Here is a 21,412-nt window from a genome sequence, read left to right on the forward strand (position 1 = left end):
AAGCAGCTCTGCAAGCACTGACAGTAAAAGCTGCAAGCAGGAGACACAGGTTTCAGGGCAGAGTTTCAGAGTTTCAGAGCCCGTGTTCTGCAGGATTGGGTATGGCTGTTGAGGAAGGTCAGAAGCACACAATGTGTGGTCAAGTCTGCAAGTGCACACTGCGCTGTTCTTTGAGCACATTGCCTGTTGTGGTCCCTGCATGCCATCTCCTTTCAGTGCAGATTAAAGGCCTGGGTCTTATTTACTCTCCAGTAGAGTGCATGGCTGAGCTGGTCCACACAACAGCTTCTTAATTTCTTTTTGAGCTTGAAGACAGAAGAATAAAGATTCATGACTCCCCACCCCCTGCCAGAGTAAATTGACCTCTTGGAGGCATCTCTTCACCTAGTGGTGTGAGGATAATGCAGGGCTATGTACAGAATGAAAAGAGCAGAGTTTTTGATAGGACAGAGCCCAGGGCCTTTCTTTTGGGGAGCATTCAAGTGTGTGAGGCTAAAATAGAGAACAGGTGAAAGAGACCTGCACCCCATCACGTGACTTATCGTCTGTTTCCCTTCCAGCAATAGTTGCTTCATCTTAAACCTTGGGAAGTGATTATTTCTTGTGTTTTTACCGTTGTTTTTGGCAATCTGATCTCTCATACACCACTGAGTGCTTTTCCTGGTGGTCCCCAGTAGTGAGTCGAAAGTTCTGACTCTAGAGAGGCTCTTGGCCGGGTCCTGTACCTCAAACCCCCACCCTGCTGCTACTTTTTAAATTTTGCATCTCACTCAGTTGAACCTGTGGGCCACCAACAAGCTTTGCTTAATGAAGAGCGAATAGCCCACCTTTTGGATAGTGAATACTGCATCACCTAACCCTTTATGTTCTTAACCTGAGTGGCTCCTGACTGATCATGTCTTGTGAACAATCTAATATCCCATGCCTGTTTGTATCTGTAGGCCTCTGTTTTGCACATATTTATTCATTTGTTCTATTCTGTTTTGCATAATATTAGCACATCATTTTTCTCTCACTCATTGCCTTGGCAACAATGAGCAAAGGCACTCCGTGAAAATATGTACAGATAACTGTGATAAAAAAATATATTCTTATCACTGCATTCTATTAAAGAGCCCAGCTACAGAAAATCACTCAAGCAGGTTGGCTGATTGAAATGGGATTCATCCATGTGCTACAGTGATTTCCTGTAGTGATTTCCTACATTCCACTCTAAATCACTGCTCTAAGCAAGGATGACTGAAGATTGATGGAGGAGTAGTATGTTTAATGGTCTGGTGTGAGCAGCTATTCAGTAGCTCACTCACACATGAAATTCATGTAACTCTAAGCTCTTAGTCTGGTTTGAGGAAAATTATTTTAAGACCATATATTGCTCCATAGATTGCTTATTTTTATGTCTTGTCCCTTTCCTCATGAAAGACTTGGATAAGGAAAATATGAGTTCAGAGACTTGGCACTGCTTTTCACTTCTGAAGATTTGCCTCATGCATCGTTGCCTGCATGAGGTGAATACCTCATCTGAGCATGGAATATACTCTGCCCCTGTGCTTGTCAGTTGAGAGGCACTTCTCTACGAGTCCAAGTTGTCCTATCTCCCTGACATTTGCAAGGAATGTATCACCCTTTGGAAGCACCCCTTCCTCTGCTGTGCTCCTAGAGAAGGAGGAATTAATCCCGCTCCCCTTTCCTTTGCACATACCTCTCCTCTGTGTTAATGGTCAGAGGTGGACTAGATCTGGTATCTTATATAACCTAGTGTTTGCTTTGCAGTAGCTAATTTTACTCAATTACAATATTTCATTACAGTCATTCCTGCTCCCTGCTGAAATTGGTCTTTTTTTGCTGATATGATGGAATTCTTGGTTAATTGTACCTGGAGTTGAGCCATTGGGAAGCAACAGATACTTTCAGTATTATCAACAAAATGGTACCTAAGCTTTGCTTCTTCTGAAGACAAAATCTGAGGAGGTGGGCCAAAATCCAATTCCTGTGTGAGAAAATATGGTACCCGATGGGTGTGCATTGCAGTGTTCAGTTAAAAGGTATCATTTGAGCTAGATTGGTTATGCTTTTAGGCTCTGGGGGAAAGCTCATCTTGTGCTCAAATGGCTCCATCTGACTCGTGCCTTAAGCTGGTACATCATAAGCAGTTTGCTCTTGTGGCACGAGAAACTGGAAGTTTTGTACTCCATTCAACTCCTTTTGGAATGAAAACTCATGAATCCCTTATGTTTTGTCTCCTGATACTCTCAGCACTTTTGGGTGCTGATATTCCCAGTACTCTTTATAACTTCTTCCTTTCCCTGGCTAATAGAATCATTCTGTTGGTTCTATTGCCATGTATTTATGAACAGTATTATCAGAAAACAGTTCTGGAGTTACTTATCAGTTTTAGCACTGTGTACATCTACAGAAGCAAGGAATCACTCTAATGAGTAATTTGCCAAATGACAATTTTAATTTATGTAGGCTGTTAAAAGAAGAAATGTTTTATAAAAGCTGGATCTATGAGGGATTGCGCAAGGCCTTTGCTCTCTCTTTTTTCTCTCTTTCTTCTGCTTCTCAGCAGCCTGGTCTGATGGTGGAAGATATTCTGTGAGCAGAGCATACAGTCAGGAAAGCTCCTGCAGTCTTTGAGTAGTCATTTATTCACTATGAGGCCAAAATACAATCTTACCAGCCACCACAGCTGTCTGAGAATAGAGTACAGATGTAAATCACAGAATTCAGGCAGAACTATCCAAGTCCTTCTAAAACTAAGTCCTTTCATCAGCATGGCTGAGGTCAAGTTTCTGGCCCCAGTGGCATATAATGAAGAAGTTGATCTGTTTGGTGATCTAAGCTATTGGCTTTAAGAGTGGAGAGTGTTAAAATGTGGCCGGATTCAGACCTTCTTTGCATCACCACCTCACTGCTCACTGCTGCTTTTGAACAGGGGTGTCCAAACTTCATCTCTTATTCCCTCAAGTAATCCACAATGGCCTGATAATCACAGAGTCAGGTCGAAAAAGACGTCTGAGATTATAAAGTCCAACCTTTGACCAATCACCACTATGTCAACTAGACAATGGCTCTAAGCGACACGTTCAGTCTTTCCTTAAACACTTCCAGGGATGGTGACTCCACCACCTCCCTGGGCAGCCCATTATGCAACAGCCTGTGGGACCAGAGTAATTGCAATCACATCTGCATTTTAGAAAGGCAGAATGTATTAATTGGAGTGACCTTGGGAAAGTTCAGCAATCACTCATTAGAGAACTTGTGTTTCTGGTGCATGTTGATGGGGAGTGATAAAGCCCTGCCTGCCTTGAGTGTGGCACACCCCCTGTGATGAGGAAGGACTTTGTTGTTCTTCCTCCTCTTTCCATGTGGTTGGTGAGTTCTGATGTCATTTTTCTTTTAACTGCAGGTCACTTCATGGGCAACAACACAGTGATTGATGTTTTGAGGAGAGAAGGGTACGAGGTAGAACACACCCCAGCTGGACAAGCCATCAACAAGTAATGCATATTTTACCTAGCTGAGCAGCCATTGGGGGGCTGGGTTTGTAAACACTATGAAGTAGGAATGGTAGCTGGAATTTTAACTAAGAGGAAGCTAGGCTTTTTCTCTCCTTCCCAGCAGTTGCTTTTCTCTTCCATGAGCTAGTTTGGAAAGGGGATTTTTTTTTGTTTTGTTTTGTTTTTGTTTTGTTTTGTTTGTTTTCTGGGGTTTGTTGTTGGGGTTGGGGCTCTTTGGTTTTTTGATTAATTGTTGCTGGGTTTGCTTTTTTTTTTGTGTTTTTTTGTTTGTTTGTTTGTTGGGGTTTTTGTATTGCTTTTGTTTTGTTGTTGTTGTTGTTAATGTGGCATTTTTTTTCCACCCTTGTAGTTTTTTAACCCTTAAATTAACAGCTGCAGAGTATGCATGCTTGGTTCATTAGATCTGGATGCTGTCTTGTACCATATAGGTGCCCAGGTTTCTCTTTCCTCTCCTTTATGTGTTTGACTGCCCTGCCTTTTAACAATACCCTTCTTCCATACTGCTATTTTCATTCTTTCTCTACTCTCTCCCAGTCTGGAATCTGATCACCTAGAATCTTTGCAAGCAGTTTTTATGACTGATTGCCCTCATGTCCCCTGTATTCTTCAGCATTTTTAAGCTAAGGTACTTGTTGTGCTGGTTCATCCTGCAGCTGTTCTTTGGCATATACCCTTCCTGTTTCTTTTTATCTCTCACTGGATGCTTTCATCGACCTCCATGGTTTCAGTAACTACAGAATGCCAGGTTATCTCCTCCTCCACTCTCTACCAAGAATTACTTGTGCTTTGACTCACCTCTTCCTGGAATTCTTGCTACCAGTTTAGAGTCTGTAATCTTTGCATTCCCCTTCTCCAGACTCTTACCAAATATGTGGCTGCCAGATATATTTACTCTTCACCCCTGAAAAATCACAAAGGAGAAAATTGGAAGCTGGTCCCAATTATGCTACTGTTTCACTTTTATCTTCTGTCCTGGGCATAGTGTCCCTGTTTACATCTCTGTCCCTCCTCCCCATTTCTGATATGGGACTCTCAGACAGGACTGCTGACTTTTGATAGGATTTGTGCAGAGGGTGCAGTGTTGAGTCTTGGTCTGTGTCAAGGACTCTACAGGTATGCTGCAAATTAATAGCAGCTGTTTTTCTCACACTCTGCTTCATCTTTCTCTTTATACCACCTTTGCTGTTGTCTGAAAACATGATATTGAAATTCTGGCAGGTCATATTTCTGCAATGATTCTTGACATGGACATACATCATTAATTCTACATGCACTGAAAAAAACTGATTCAAGACTTAGCCCATGATTATATGAATGCCAGCCCCTAACCCTGTTTCTACCAGTGGGCATATGGTGTGACAAAGAGAAGCACCTGTGCTTAAGCGTAAGATTTAATGATTCTGTGACATTGAAGTTGTGCTAGAAAATCCAGTGTATCAGTGCTTACAAGGATGATAAAAAAACCCCAACCAACCAAAAAAAAACCCAAACCCAAAATAGCCTGCACTGATATTTTCATGTTGTTTTTTAATTCTTAGCTTAGGTATTCCTAAAAAAGGCTGCAGCAGCTTCTTAAAGCTTCAAGAAGAATAGCTTAATAGGTACTTGAGAATAAACAAGATCTGATACTGCTCTGTAAAGATGTAGCTGTAAGGGCAGACAACTGAATAAAGATTTTCACCTATCTGGAAGGTTGGTATCAAGGTTACTTGGAGTCGCTGGGCACCCAGTTCCACGACCACATCATGGGAGTTCATTATGCAGCCTCTTGTGCCTTTAGAGCCCTGAGTTTGGCATCAGTTGCATCTTAAACCTCTTATTAGAGCTATTGGACAGAATATCGTCCCTGGAGTCCTGATATTAAACATGATGGCACTTTGCTGTCAGCATTTCTGGATGACTCGGAATCAGGTTTAAAAATATTAAATACATTTTAAGGAAAATGTGGGTTCAAAGGAAAAGAGCATTTAAGGTGCAGGAAAGGACCTGTGGCAAGAGTGTGTCAGAGTCCTAGGGCTTGGAAGGAAGATTTCACTTGATTGCTATCCTGGGCTTGTTCTAGGAGTAAATAGCAGAGCAGCCTGTGACAATAAATCCAGCATTGACCACGTAAATGTGGAACTGTATCCACAGTTATACATCCACAGTAATACATACACAGCTACTGTCCTGTGTAGTGCTGCTCACAGTCCAGTCAGTACCTGTGGACTATTTCACTGCTCATGATTGAGACAGGATAAAAAGGCATGTGGTTGTACTGAGACAGAGAGTTTAAATGACTGCTCTGGTGTCAGACACATTAGTTGAGAGGTCCTAAAATACAAGCAGGAGGTAGTCTGCAGTCATCTCCTTTCCCTCCAACGTGACATTTCACTGCAGAAGCACAGTCTGCTGCTTCCTGTGCTCTGGCTAAACAGAAAGTTCCTTGTGAGATATGTTGTAGGTATCTGAGTGTAGGAATCAATAAGGATGCAGGGTAATCATGCTCATTTTCCTGTAGCAGGCAGAGCTGCCTGAGGTGTACTTTCCATCTGCAGAGCAAATGGGGTGGATGCCCCTAGCTGGAGACAGAAAGGTTCCTTCTCCCTGGTGCCTCCCAGGCAGGGAGGGAAAAACAGGTGCCCCAAACAGGCAGTATTGCAAAGGACAGTTTACAAATAGTACCACAAGTTCAGTCAAGCTCCCTCTGACTCACTTTGGTCTTTAACTGTTGTTCCTGCTTTTAGAATGTAGTTATAGATTGTAAAATCACAGACACAATTAAGGTGCTTGCTGACTCTCCCTTAGCTGCTGTGATGGGAAATTGGCCTTGGGGGGAAGACGGATGAACTTTTGAATCTGTGTGCCTTTTCCAATGGTCTCTAGAAGAATTGCCTGCAGGAAGTGTTGTAAAGGAGGTTTGGTACATGGATATGTCTGAGGCCATATCTATCAGAATAAATGTCTTACCATGCAGGATGAAGGACATCTGCTACTTGAAGCAGTGCTGAGCTCCAGCATGGTGTGGATGTGGGTTCAGAAAGGAAGGCTGCAGGCAGCATGGCACTCGAATCTACAGGTGTGGGGTGCTGCTCACTCTGTGACTTAGTTAAGGAACAAAAACAGTGAAAAGAAATGGTGGAAAAGGGAATCAGGGGCAGAAGACCTTGAAGCAGGTTAAATCAGATTGCTGGAGAGAGATAATGAGATATCATCACTCTGCAAGTTGGAGTTAAAGAGTGGATGATGTGAAGCAGCTGAGGAGGAGAGCTGAAGGGTGATGATAGTTCAGAGGTGATAAAGTGTGACAATATGTGATGCCACAATGATTTTGAAAGACATTGATAACCAGGGTCCATTCTGCAACAGATTCCCTCATATAAATTTCAACACGTGATCACTCTAATTTTCCTTGCAGTGAATAAGACAAATTGTCTTTGTTTACCATCTACTCTCTCGATGTTCTAGTCCACAACTTCATTTCCCTTTCTCCAGGAACTACTCTCTATTTGCTATCAAATACGTGTACATACAGTGATGGGCTAGCTTGAAAACTGCACCCATGCTGAAACATGCCTCCTTCCAGACAACCTCCTGTGAAAAAGGAACACAGCTCTGGGGAATTTTCATTGATTAAAGGCAGGTTTCTGCTTGGTGGTCTGTGGTTTTCTGTTACTTTCCTGAATTTTAGCCCAAACCAGTCTGCACTTTTTTTACAGAAGACTGATGCATTTCTTCTCTTTATGAAGTAGCCATAAAAATCAGTCAGATATTCCTTCTAGGTTCTATGTATAAACAGAGTGGTTTGAGTTTTGGTTTTGTCCAAGATGGTCATAAACATGTAATGAGGGAAAATTGTTCCAAACAATGAGAAATGTGGGCCAGCAAAGCCATGAGTGATTAGGACACTGCAGACTGCCTGCCTTAGAATATAGATGAGATGTTGCTTGCTCTAAAAATAAAGAAACAGATCTTCATTAATCAGAGTGAAGCTGATTGTTTTTTGGGGGTTTTTTTTGTTGGTTTTTTTTTTTAATTTGTCATCTTTACAGGAAGCTGAGAAGTCATAGCCCTGAGAGCTTTTTCTGAGAGCTCAACTTGGGGTTTCCAAGATTTGTCTTGTAAGACAGTTTGAATGTGCACATAGTTTCAGTGACATATCTCGTTGGAGCTCCTTTGAAATTCCCCATAATGCTACCAGCCTAATACAGGATCTGGGCAGCTGGAAGGCCAAGGCCTGACTCCCACTCCCTTGTTACTTGTGTGCAAAGCTCAACTCTGCTCATGAGAGAGATGCAATTCAATTTCTCAGTTTCCTTCCCTTCATGTAGACCTCCATACTTGTCTGTAAAACCCACTAAGACCACCATTTCATGCTCCTTGGTGTGCTTATGCCAGAATGGTGTGCTGAGCTCTGGTCTCTTATGTGTCAGACATGTCCTCTGATGTTTTGTAAAGACTGTGAATCCACTGCTTTGTACTATCTGCCTTCATCAAGAAGGAAATGAGAAGAGTGTGAACTTGGTGGTGCCAAAACAAATCTGCTTTCAGTTGATGCAGACTAGAGGGCCCAAAGGATTCCTTAATCATAGAAGCATAGAATGTTAAGGGAATGGAAAGGATTTCAAAGATCTTCTAGTCCTAATCTCCCTGTCATGGGCAAGAACACCTCCCACTAGACCAGCTTGCCCAAGGTCTTATGCAACCTGGCTTTGAAAAGTACCAGGTTTGGGGCATCACAACCTGCCTGGGCAACCTCTTCCGGTATTTTACCACACTCACTATAAAGAATTTCCTCCAATACCTAACCTAAATGCATCCTTTCTTCAGTTTGTGTCTGTTATTCCTGTCACTATAATTCCTGACCAAGAGTCCCTCTCCAGCTTCACTTCAGATCCTTGCAAGTTGCCATGAGGTCTCTATGCAGCTTCTCTACTGCAGGATGAACAGACCCAGTCTGTCTTTCTCAGTCTGTCATCACAGGGGAGGTTCTCCAGTCCTCTTATCAGTGTTGTAGCCTCTTCTGGACTTGCTGCAATGGTTCCATGTCCTTCTTTTGCTGAGGACCTCAGGGATGGATGCAGAGTTCCAGCTGGGCTCTCACCAGAGCAGAGCAGAGCAGAGCAGAGGGGCAGAATCCCCTCCCTCCCCTGCTGCCCACGCTGCTCTGGATTCAGCCCAGGATCCCGTTGCCTTTCTGGGCTGGCAGTGCCCATGGCTGGGTCATGTCAAGTTTTTCATCAACCATCACCTCTGAGTCCTTCTCCTCAGGGCTGCTGTCAGTCTCCACTCAGCCTGTAGCTGTGTCTGGGATTGCCACAACCCAGGCACAGGACCCTGCAGTTTCCCTTGTTGAAATTCATGGGGTTTGCACAGAACCAGGCCTCTCTAGATGGCATTGCTGCCTGACAGTGTGTTTGCTGCTCCACAGAGCTTGGTGTTGCTGCCAAACCTGCTGAGGGTGCCCTTGATCCCACTGTACATGCCAATAACAAAGATCTTGAACAGCAGCTATGCCAGTACTGACCCTGGAGGGAGACCACTCAGTTTTCATGTGAACAAGGAGCTGCTGGCCACAATTGTTTGCATGTGCCCTTCCAGCCAGTTCTTTGTCCACCAAGCAATCCATCCATCAAATCTATGTCTATCTAGTTTGGAGACAAGGATATCGTGTGAGACAGCGACAAATGCTTTGCCTAAGTCCAGGCAGACAATGGCAGTTGCTCTGCCACATCCATCAATGCTGCAGCCCCATCAGAGAAGATAATCTAATTTAACAGGCATTGTTTGCCCTTCATAAAGCCATGTTGGCTGTTACCAATCAACTCTTTGTTTTCCATGTTTGTTTTAATTTTCAGGAGAATTTTTCAGGTGAGACGTCTACTTTCTCCTTTTTAAAAGTGAGGGTTATATTTCCCTTTTTCCAGGTGTTGGGAATTTTACCTGAGTGCCACAAGTTTTCAAAAATGATTAATAGTGGCTTAGCAACTTATCTGCTAGCTTCCTCAGGACCCACGGATGAATCTCATCAGACCCCATGCATTTATGCACATTCAGGCTCCTCAGACTGTCTCGAACCTGATTCTTTCCTACATTGTGCTTAGGGCCTTCATACTCCCATTTGCCTTTCCTGGCTTGGACAGCTTGGCTGGAACACTTGCCATTGAACACTGAGATATAGAATCATTGAGAACCTCATCCTTCTCTGGGTCCAGCATGCAGCCAGGTTACTGTTAATGGCATGCTAAGCCTCTCCCTTCAAAGGTGGCAATTTTCAAGGTGTGTTTCTGTGGCCATGATCATAGTCTGTGGGCTAGCTTGTTTCTTACCTTCTCCACCAGTGAAAGGTGCTGATCCAGATCTGGTTTCATCAGCTGGTATGCTTTAGTTGTTTTGTTTGCCCCTTCCCCTTGTCCCCCAGGTTAGTTTGCTCTGGGCAGGAATGTTGAAAGGAATAATCTGGTCTGTGTTCTGCAGCACATCAGACTAGAGAAGTGTGGTTTGACCCTGACTTAGAAGGGATTCCGTTTTTGTCTCTTTCTAGATAGGCAAGCTTATTACCAAGAATTTCTCCACCTTTATGTAGACTGCATTTTTTCCTCTGACACAGACTGCCTCTTTTCCAAAGACTTTTTTTTGCTAAAGAGCACTATTTTGCTGATAAAATCAATATTGACTTAAGAAAGAGGTTGCAGGAATATGTGGCAGAGAAATGAGCATCCAGGGAGAAACATCTAGTATATATGTATGCATCTTGATACAGGATTTTGCCTCAAAGCCCTTTTAAATGTTACCTGTGTTCTCTCTTTCTTCCAGCCGAAAATCTCCCAAAACCCTGTTAACCTTTTCATCACCACACAGTCCCTATGTCATGTCCCATGAGCTCCCACTGCACCCCCAGAAAGAGGAGGAAGAGGAGGAGGAAGAGTTCCTGCCTCACCTGCTATTCCCTGACAGCATTGATGTGCTCATGAAAGTGGACAGGAAGTACAAAAAGAAGAAGAAAAAGCAGCAGAAGAAGCAAAAACTGCGACAATTTAATGACCTCTGGGTTCGCCTTGAAGAAAGGTAGTTAATGGCTGGGGACTGGGAGGATGGCTTGTCATGCAAACTGGACTTTAACTTGGATGGTTTAATACAGACCTTCAAACTTCTGCAGGGGTAGATATATCCTGTGGACAGGATCTGACTTTCTCCACTGCTGTGATTCTTCTGAAGTATTTGCACGAGGTTTCTTGTGCTTTTAGTGGTAAAAGGAAGCTTTAATTTCTTTTCTTTGCATAGTTAGATTTGTGGAAAACTAGGCATAAAACAAGTGGAAGTCTTGTCTAGATCATTCTGCATTTGGGCTTGAGGAACTGTGAGCATATGGCAGTCCTCTCTTTCTTGGATGGCTGGGTCCAGTGGTAGATGGTACAGATCAAAGACCTTTAACCAAAAGCTGCTGCATATGAGGAAACTCATTCCTGGCATATGTTCTCCTTGCACTTGGGCAATATTCATGCAGTATTTTCAGTCTCTGTATTATTTTAGTCTGAAAAAGCATGACAGCCTAATGGATGGCAGAGTTTATATTAAAAAAAATCAGTGTGTTGAGGGACAGATGTTCACACATAGCCCTTACTTTTCATCTAGAAAAGCTTACTTACCTACCAGAACTACAGCAACATGCAGGAAAAAAAAAAAAAAAAAAAAAAAAAGAAAGAAAAAAAGCCAATTTTTCTCATTACCTGTACTTGGGCCTGTGACTGAATGTACACCTTAATGTTTTCCTCCTGTCAGATAACACACATGCCCAAATCTGCTTTCATTTGTACTTAGTGCGTCTATATCTCTGCCATACTCATCTTGAAGGCATTACATTTTTGTGGTACAATAAACAACCAGGCAGGTTGGGGTAATAGAGAAAAGTCTGACAGCTCTTGCAACAAAAGCCTGTACATTATTTGGTTTTGTCCCCCCTTGGAGCATACTTCTTCCTGCTCCCCACGTTACTGAGTACAGCAGGGCTCTCCTATGCCTTTCCTATCATGTCCCTGGATCCTAATTGTACCACTACTATGAATGATACACGGCTCAGGCTGGCCACAAGTGACTGCAGCACCCGTTCTCTTTGAGGCATTCAGCCACTGTCAGATCTTTTAGACCAATTTCCCTTCCTTGCTCCTTCCTTCAGCCTTAATATTAAGTATTTGGGAGATAAATGCTCATGTGACATATCCTCTGACAGACCTACACACTGTTAAAGATTCATCAACATGAGAAGTCCCATACTGATTACACTTCATTTTGTCTCTTAGTGTATCATTTAGTTTCTATTAATGTGGTTGATACTAGCTGATTGTGAATGGATTTTTGGAGTTTCTATCGGTAGTTTGTTTAGTTGAAATGCTAAGGAATGTCTGTCTCAATCTCCCACCATGCCTCCACAGTGCCATGTTCAGTGTTTCACACGCAGTTTCTTCCACAAAGCAAAGCTTCAGGGAAGTCAGTGGGCAGTGACACCTGTGCACTTTCATTATCAAGCCTTCAGAAGAAGAGGAAGGGTGGGAAGATGTGCTACTGTGACCAAATTGAAGGCACATTAGGGCTGCATACTAGATTTTAAGTACTGCCAGGCAAAAAAGTGTGAGGCAAAAGCAAAGCAAACGATGGCAGCCTAGGAAACTTCTGCATAAATATGGGAGTAGGAAGTGCTTCTTTTCTTTTCTTCTTTTTATGTTTCCTTTCTTCCCCTCCTATTTAAGTCATTATTTGCGCTAGAAACTTACTGTGGTGTTAGATGACAAATGCTTTGTAGGGGCGACTGGACCCAGCCTTCCATGAAAGAGAGGACTGCCATATGCTCACAGTTCCTCAAGCCCAAAAGCAGAGAAGAGCTTAAAAGTCTGGAGATGGAGAAGCTGCATGGCAGTGCTGGAAAAGACAAAGGATGCCTGGGAGATTGCTGTCCCTGCAGTGCCAAAGGGAGGCTGCTGTCCCTCAGGCAGGAACCCCACCTGTGTGCTGGGCTTCTGCAAAACCCAGGCTGTCTGGGGGCTCTGCCTCGCTCTAAACATCCCTCAGGGTGTGCAGACACAGGTAAAGCTGTTGGGTTTCTTACCAATGGGCCACTCACAGCTTTCAGGTTTACAAATGGGCTTGATGACCTTAAAGGTCTTTTCCAAGCTACATAATTCTGTGATTCCTCCTGTGAGAATCAAAATGTGAAAGGTGTAGCTCAAGTGATTTAATAGTGTTGTAGTGGGCTTGTCAGAATGGCCTTGGTTCGTGCCCCTGTGTGCATCAGCTGCTGGCTGTATTTTCTTGATGTGCTGCCAGCTGGCTTCTCTCTCTGGCTATTGTTCAGATCTTCTGGGGAGCCCCTTGGGTAAGGAAGAGTGAAGTGTTTTTAAAAAGAATAGTAATTGCCTCTAATTTCCCAAAGCATTTTTGCTTAGTGGATTGAAATATGACAAGAATGGTGTACAGCATGTGGGGATTGGGTGCAGAAGAAATTACTCTTTTTTTGTATTTGCCAGGTGAACTTTCTTTTAGTTTTGTCTTCAGGTTCTACACAGGACCAGGTGGTGTTGGGGGTATGTTAGTCACACAGCTGTGGTGCCAAGCATTCATTTCATTTCATTGCCAAAGAGTACAACAACCTGTGTAGTCTCTGACCCTTTTGACTCTTGGCCTGCTGTGGTGTGTGATCTCCCCCAGTTCAGGTCAGCATTAGCATGGAGCATACAAATTTCTCTCCTCCATCATGTATTGCCATCATGAGAGTGCAGCTCATGTATGCTCTAATTCTGTCCTTGTTCATCATGATGTGAGAATACTCTCTACCACTGGGAATTACTCTGGAATATGGTGATCTAGGATGTGTTTCTTCTTCTGCTTGAAGTATGTCATGTAAATCTTTGTAATTCCTGACCTGTGGAAGAGATCATATGGTATAGAAACAAGGTGGGTCTGCACTAAAGTGCATGAAACACGGCTGAGGAAAATGTACTCAGAAAACAGGTGTCTCACTCCAGCTGGGCTCAGCAAGAGCTCCTGCAGTGACACTCTTCTGCAACAACACTTGTTTTGTTCTTATCTATTTTAGCTGAAAGGGCTAAGGGATATGGTCATCTTACCCACCTGACCAACTGTGTGGGAGCAATGAGCAGGCTGGGAAGACTTAAGACAGGGCTGGTATTTTGGTGCTCTCATCACCCTCCTCAGTCTCTTCACTGTTACCCCTCAAGTCTGCTTCACAGTTTGGCTGGGTAGCACCTCATCCTTGTGGGCTGGTGTGGGAGCTGTCCACTGGTGTGAGGAGGGGACAAGAGAGCACTCTGCCATATAGGAGGCACAGACTTTGGGACAGTGTGTAACTTGTTTGAGAGACTGTCGGAACTCAAAATGTCCCTCGGACATTTTTGGATGTTCCGGGCCCAGGTCAGAAGCATTTGAGACCCTGGCAGGCAGCTGGAAACAGCTGTGATTTTGGATTTGTACCATGGAGTGATTTACCAACCTTGCAGGAAGAACAAGAAGTCACAAAAGTTTAGATGTTTATAGTAGAAGTAGTCACAAAGTAAAGGGAAGAATTTTTGAGTGCTGTACAGGGGGGTTTTGATTTTGTACATGGGGGTCAGATGTTTTAAGATGGAGGAATTTGGGCCTGCCCTGTCCTCCCTCTTTCTCCTTCCTTACCTCCACGTTCTTGGTGATGTTGGCACTCACAGATTGATTTAGAGTAGAAAAGCACCATTTAATACAGGTAATAGGCATTGGGGAAAAACTATAAACATGTAACACATAATGTACCATATAAAAGATAGAAAAGCACCATTTAATATAGGTAATAGGCATTGGGGAAAAACTATAAACACTTAACACGTAATGTACCATATAAAAGACAGCAGCAGCCCTGGGTGGGGAGAGAAGAAGCAGTCGGGAGTCAGAGAGGATGTCAGGGTGTGTGTGCCTCTGCCTGAGCTGTGAGCAAACCACAGCAGCTCAAAGAGAAAATCTTTTAGATAACTTGCAATAAACTGCCTTGAGACCGAACAACAGAGACTGCTGAGCTTTCTTTGGAAGCACGGGTCGGAGGAGAGATTTTTCCACCACACGGAGCCACCCTCGACTGAGGGTGGGCTTCGGCAAGAGGCCATTCGCATGGACCCAGAACACTGGCAGCTGACCAGCTCCTGCCCTGTGGCTGCTGGGCAGCTGCGGGCTGGGCCAGGACTGATGTTCTTCTCTTGCCTTGCAGTGCTACCGACCCTCCTCCGCGGATCCGCATCATTAATGGCTACATCACGGTCGAGCCCCAGCCCCGGGGCCACGGATGGTCCAGTCGCACTCGTGCAGACACCAGCAGTGCTCACCAGCTGTCCCATTCTCTCTTCCTTCCACTACTGACTTGGACTCTGCATAAGATAATGCTTCACTGAGACACAGGAGGCTCCAAGCTGCAAGACTCTTGCCTTAGAAATAAAAAGAAAAGAAACTTATGCAAAAAAAGAAATAGAAGACTATGAGTGGGACACCTGTTATTTGGGGTGCTCTTAAACTGCCTCCTTTTCCTGAGTCCGGATCATTAACTCTATTAACTGGTTTGACTTTCCCAATACAGGAGAAGATATTTTAATGAAAGTGTTATTTATCCTTCTCTTGCAGAAGAATGATTTCATGTTATCCCATAATGCTTTGGGGAGATTATAATGCCGCTATAACATAGCTGTTGTTTAGCTGTTTGAGCCCAACTAAAGTACATATTTTTCACCTTCAGTGCCTTGTAGAAAGATTTACACACCACTGACTTGTTTATTAGAACTGAATATTTTTTATCATCTGAGCACAGCTGGGAAAAACAGTTGGTATTTTATGTGTCTACTGGTAATGCTTTTAATTTTTGCTTGTTAAGGCTCCAGATTACATATAAAGGTTCATAGCAACACCTACAGTAGAATAAAACAGTGAACACTTGTGAACAGAATATGTCTGCTGTCTGTTTGGTGCTATTTAAGGTGGGTCCCCCAGAACAGAGTGGCCAGAGGTCTCATAAGTGCAAATTAATGTACATTTAAGAAAAAAAACTAATTCTGTGGGAACTCCAAAAATCGTAATGTTGGAGTCTTCCAAAATAAGTTCTCAAGAGGTCATTTGCACAATTAAGATTGAATTATAGAAAATCCTTTCAAGTTTTCTACTGAGTTCATTGCTCAGACTTTCCAATTTTTTTTAAGTCCTTTGCTGTCTACGTGAAGTAGATGTGTTGTTGACTGTTGAATATAAAGAAGCTTGGAACTGGTGATGGATTTTCTGTATTTGTACAGGACATTCTCTTGTGATCACACTTAATTTGTGAGCAATATTTCACCCCCATCTCTTAGTAGGGTTTCATTGCCTGGGAAGATATAAGTTTCACCCACGGGTGAACTTAGAGCCACTGTGTGGAGTAACTTTTAACTTCGTGACTTGGAAAGACAGTAATCATCTGCCCCAGTGAGACAACAAACCTTCAGGTTTCCTTTCCTATGCCCTTACACATACTTAGCTGCTTTTTCCATTGCCATTGTAAAAAGTTACTTCTTTTTCACAGCCTTCTACAGAATGTCAGAGGAGGAACAACGAAGATTCCAGCTTTCCTAACAGGCTTTTCATCTCTTGATCTCAAATTTCAATCAATTTCCAGAAGGGCTGAGCCTGAGCACAGGCTCCGTTTTCTCCATTTACTGAGGAAAGCAAAGAAAGGAGAGGCTAAGTGTCACAGTTAGCAGCAGCATTGTGAGGAATTAAATGTGTCAGCACCATCTCATTGTCTATTTCTTCTTACACACAATACTGCAAGACTTTGAGTACCTGAATGCATTCTTGGCTTCCTTGTCTTTTCACAGCAGCCAGGCTCCCCTGTCTCCCTCTCTCTCTGGTTGGTCTTTCACTGGTCATAGACCTGTTGGGGCTGGAGCTTATTTTGCTTGACCTGAATGTCACCTGAAGGGAGCAGATTGTATGAAGTGTAGGTTACTTACAAAAATGCACTTCAGGCCTGACAGACTGGGCACAAAGGATCATAGAATGGTTTGGGTTGGTTTGGTTTAGTTTGGATGGGACCTTAGGAGTTCATCTCATTCCTTGGCACAAAAAGCACTGCAAGCACTAGGAGAAAGTGGTTGAAGGATAGTTTTCATTTATTTTCTCCATTACAAGGCTGCTGTAAAACTGCCCCAGGCTGACTTTTCTTTTTTTCCTCCTCCATGGTGGCTCATGAACCTCATCTCTGTGGGGGAAACTGGCTTGAGTGAAACAGCCATCAATGTTTTTCTTAGGTTGGCCTGAGGAAAGAGTGGTTATAAAATGCTCTGAAATAACAGAGACCTGAAGTAACACTGTGGATAATTCAGTTCTGGTGATGTAACTCATTTTGTAGCCTGTTTCTAAGTGCCTGACTGTCAGAGAAACAGAAATGTACTTAAACTGTGATGGATAGTGTGCCTACAGAGGCTGCATCCTGGGAGTCTTTCTGAAAAGTAATCAGATAAAGATGTTTTTGAGGGTCTCAAGGCCTTGGGTTGATATCTGGGAACTAAGCTAGTGGTTCCTTCCAGACCAGGACTGTCACTGCTGATTGTCCTCCCTGCTTCCCCAGCCAGTAGCAGCTGGGTAGTACCAGCAGAAGATCAGAGGTCCGGCTTTCCACACGTGGACGCCCAGTGGAGGAGCTGCTTCTGCAGTCCCAAGAAAAAATGGAACAGAGCTTTTTTGCTCTAAGGTAGCTCTGAGATTTAGATGTTGGCTAAGAAATGTTTTCAGTTCTCTACTAGAGGGGATTTGGAACCAGAGCTCCTCCTCGTGGCCTCATACCTGCCGCTGAAAAGTTGGTTAGGGAGACATCGTCTGTATGGAGGTGGCCTTTTCTAAAGAAATTGTAGTAATCAGATATTTGGATTATGTTCGGATTAGCAGTAGAATAAAATAAGACACTTTTTAAGTTGTGTTGCAGCAGATATGCAGTTGCATGCAGTCACACATTATATTATTGTGATTTTCCACCTGACTTTTTGGGTCATTCTAGGAAATGCATTCCATGTTCTGATTTTAATGCAGTGGAATGTTATAAGTATAAACTCAACTTGGCCCATCCCAGAGCTTGGTACCAGGCAAGGCTGTTCTCTGATACCAGTACAGCTTCAAGGATATAAACTCACACCTAAGTGCATTAAATGGACAAAGGCCTAAAAAGTACTGGAGCTGAGATGCTATAAGCAACAAGAACCTTGGCTATCAGTCTCCTGCCCTGGAATGGAAGGCAAAAAGATGTGCAACACAAGTACAGCAGCCCTCTCTCTGTCTTGGGGACTTAATGTTTACAAGCACTTTGCTGCTGTGCAAACACACCAGCCATGCTGGGAACTTCATCACTACATAGACATCCCATACTTGGGCTTCTCTGCTTTTCCTACAACATGAGTGCCAGCTTCTTAAATGCCACACAGTGCTACTTGGTTTTTTTGCAGTGCTGTTAGCTTGCGCTGCTACCTATGGAACTAGAATGTATTAATCAAAATAATACTCGGCAAAGGAACATACTCTCTAGAAGAGAATATGTTGTGGCCAGTGTTACTCCGGTGAAGTTTGATCATATTAACAGTGATACAAGAAAATATCGAGTCTTTGCAATAGAAATCACCAAACATTGCCTAGAATGCATTCGTATTTTGCAAAAGGATCATGGGCTGACAGAAGAGCCTCTTCAAATTTGTTCAAGCTTTTTCAAGCTTGATGCCTAAATTCTCTGGATGTATGGAAACTATGCCCAGCAGAATGCACTGCATTGTTTATTTATTTATTGTTGTGTGTATACTTGTCCATTGTCTGTTTGGGAGGTAAAGCTGTAATGTTGGAGTTGTTTTCCATTGTAAGACTCATATTTGAGGAAAATCAGTTGTGTTCCAGAATTCTGAAAACAGCTTTGTTTTTGAGCCCAAGAACTGAATAGCTATAAGGGAAAGAAGGCAAGTAGAGAAGTTTGAAGAAGAGCTGGCAAATACTGTCTCAACAGTTCATCACCTAGGCAGCAGGAATGGAAACTGATAATCCATAAAGTGCTTAGGTGTACCACTGTGAATAAATATAAAATAAATTGTCCAGGAACTAGGATGCCAACAATGAAGTACGGTACAGAGATTGGTTTGCATCCTGAAAATTGTAAAAAAGAAAAAAACCACCTTTTTAAAATTTCAGTGGCAGCTGCTAAAAAGAAGCTGAATATTATTCTAATGCCCAGTCCTTTATTGGATTTATCTGTTTAGTCTAGTCTGATTTCTCTACTAATGTGTTCAAGCTTTACATGGAATTTCTTGCACCTGAATTTAATTAAAACTCAAATTTGTTTAAAAGTGCTTCATGTTTGCAATTCGGCAACTGCATTTCTTAATGCAGTTCTTAGTTCTGATTTTTTTTTTTTTTTAATGCAGAGTAAGTGTGCTGTACAACTGGAGGTGTTTATGTCTGTTCTGTATGTGGTAAAATGTAGTGCATTAGAGGTCTTTGTAGCATCTCTGCCTTGCTGCACACAATCAGCTTGTACTGGCATGGCTCACCCCTCTGTCTATCCACCACTCCCACCTGGATCCTGAATCCTTTTGCAGGCATCACAAGTCTCCTACTCACCATTTTGTACAGTTAACAGATCCAGAACTCACAGGCTCATCTCACAGGTACCATACCATCACAGGTCTCCTCAAGGTACCAGCACTGCTCCTCTGCCTACTTGCTACCTCTGCTCCAACCCAGCACCTTCTGGGTACAACTTGAGGTTTGCCAGCAAAGTGTACCCCACACCTGCACACAATGGGTTGGCAGAAGATACAGAGCCTCTTCTGCCTCATGGCAAGTGGTGCCACGCGTGTGTGCCTGTGACTTGAGGTCTCAGTCCATCTGCTGGAGCTGAGTCCCTCACCTGCTTTGCTCTCCCTCACAGTTTCTGTTTTTCAGGATGCTCACTGTTCTTGTCACGGTGGCAAAGACCACCACCCACTGTATTTAATGAAAGATTAAATAAGGATCGGAACATCTTCACTGATCAGGCACAGGGTGTGTTCAGACAAGTGTAGTGACCAGCAAACCAGTCTGTTTTATACCACTTCCCATCTACTCTCTTTCCTTGTTTCTCCCCAGTCACCTTTTGTAGCAGCCACAGGGCCTGCAAGGCTTCTCTGGCAGTCACTTGCCTAAACAAGTGACTGACAGAACAAGAGAACAGTCTCAAGCTATGTCAGGGAAGGTTTAGGTTGGACATTAGGAAAAAAATTTTCACCAAAGGAATAAAGCAGCACTGGAATTGTCTTCCCAGAGAGGTGGAAGAGTCGCCATCTCTGGATGTGTTTAAAAAAAGACTGGACATGGCACTTGGTGCTATGGTCTAGTTGAGGTGTTAGGGCACAGGTTGGACTTGATGATCTTAGAGGCCTCTTCCAACCTCATTATTCTGTGATCCTGTGGTTCTGTAAAATAAAGAAATGCCTAATCATGATGACTGGACCAAAGAAGCCCCTCTTCTGCATTTGGACCCTCGTTATCTCTCTGTAAGACCATAGGTCATATTCACCTCAACCCTTACTATTGGAACATTTCCCAAAACCCCTGTACTCAATATAAACCCCCATTTCTGCCCAGTTTGGCAGAAGAGCTGTCACTGAAACCCTTCATAGGAGCTGCCAATAAAGATCCACACCTCTGTGGAATCTCACACAGCCTTCTCCTCTCTCTCCCCACATCTGCCGAGGCACTTAGCAATCAAAGAGCTGAAATCATTAAAGGGCTGAATTCACCAAAGAGCTGATCTCCACTCAAGAGCTGAGCTGCTTGCTAAGGTTGCCTGCAGCTGGGAGCTTCCCTGAGGGGCCTGGACAGGTTGTGCTTAGCAGGACTTCACTATCCGGGACACCTACGGCAGCTGGGGTCGGATAGACCCCGGGAACTCCAGGCCATAATACCCTTTCACTAAACATTCTTGTGTAAATTTTTCTTAGTCACCAAGCCTCTCCCCTTGAACACCTCAAATCCCCACAATCCTCTTTTCCCTCATTTTCTTATCAGTTATGAAGGTGGCCATCTCCAAAGCTGGGACTGTGAGTTTCTTTCAATCATTCATCAATTAGTAACTAGAAACTTTTAATCCTTGGCATCATCTCTCATATCTGTTGTCTATCAGATTTGTCTTTTTGTGTTTTTCCTTATCACTTCCCCTCTAATTCATTTTCCCTTTTTTACTGAACAGGTCCTTGATTAAGCTTAATTGGACAGATGCTCTTACCTTCACATACCCACAGCACAAGACATTTTCCCAGTAGAATGACAAAAAGACAAGTATTTTTTATTGTTGGATTTGAGTCAGAAAGAGTACAGGCCAGGACAAAAAGTATCAAACTCACCTTAAATTTTCCTTTGCTGAAACCAGCTTTGTGTTGCTAAACCCAAGACACATAACTGTATTCCTGTCTTTGAAAATCCAGCATGGAAAATAAAACTGCAGGTGATGCAGTTATGAGGGTAGCATGACACCTGGATCTAATAGTTGCAGTAGCCACCAGCACCTTGCATTGAGCCCAGTGGAAGCAAATGAAAACATCTTTTTTTCTTCAACTTTCTTGAGACTTGTGAATGATCTATAGCTTGCAGGAAGCATGGTTGCTTCTCTCCCAGAGCAGACACAGGGATACCCTGTGGATTAGAAACTTGTTTGTCTAAAACACATCACTTCTGAATGGACACCGTACCTTTAACCTGCTTTTTCAAGGTCCAAACCATTTATTACTAAGTTTAAAATGGACACCAACAGAACAGATCACTTAGAGCAGTCAGGCGTTGAGAAAAGGGAAGTAAATACATGATGTATGCCTTTTGTGGTAATACCTCTCTGATCTCTGGTT

At 43.2% G+C, this 21,412-nt stretch overlaps 1 protein-coding gene across 2 annotated transcripts in view; it reads left to right on the top strand.

Annotated features, from left to right (window-relative positions):
- Positions 1 to 15,474, top strand: part of TRABD2A (TraB domain containing 2A) — an 82,543-nt gene extending 67,069 nt beyond the window's left edge. For both annotated transcript variants that reach the window (XM_072922222.1, XM_030258286.4), the window contains 3 exons: positions 3,413 to 3,503; positions 10,320 to 10,571; positions 14,749 to 15,474. In XM_072922222.1, the coding sequence (XP_072778323.1) occupies positions 3,413 to 3,503; positions 10,320 to 10,571; positions 14,749 to 14,929 (524 nt within the window). In that variant the 3' untranslated portion in view covers positions 14,930 to 15,474. The remainder of the gene's footprint in view (positions 1 to 3,412; positions 3,504 to 10,319; positions 10,572 to 14,748) is intronic.
- The last annotated feature ends 5,938 nt before the right edge of the window (positions 15,475 to 21,412 follow it).

The sequence above is a fragment of the Taeniopygia guttata genome, chromosome Z, assembly GCF_048771995.1.
Source record: "Taeniopygia guttata chromosome Z, bTaeGut7.mat, whole genome shotgun sequence".
In the NCBI taxonomy this organism is placed as follows: domain Eukaryota; kingdom Metazoa; phylum Chordata; class Aves; order Passeriformes; family Estrildidae; genus Taeniopygia; species Taeniopygia guttata.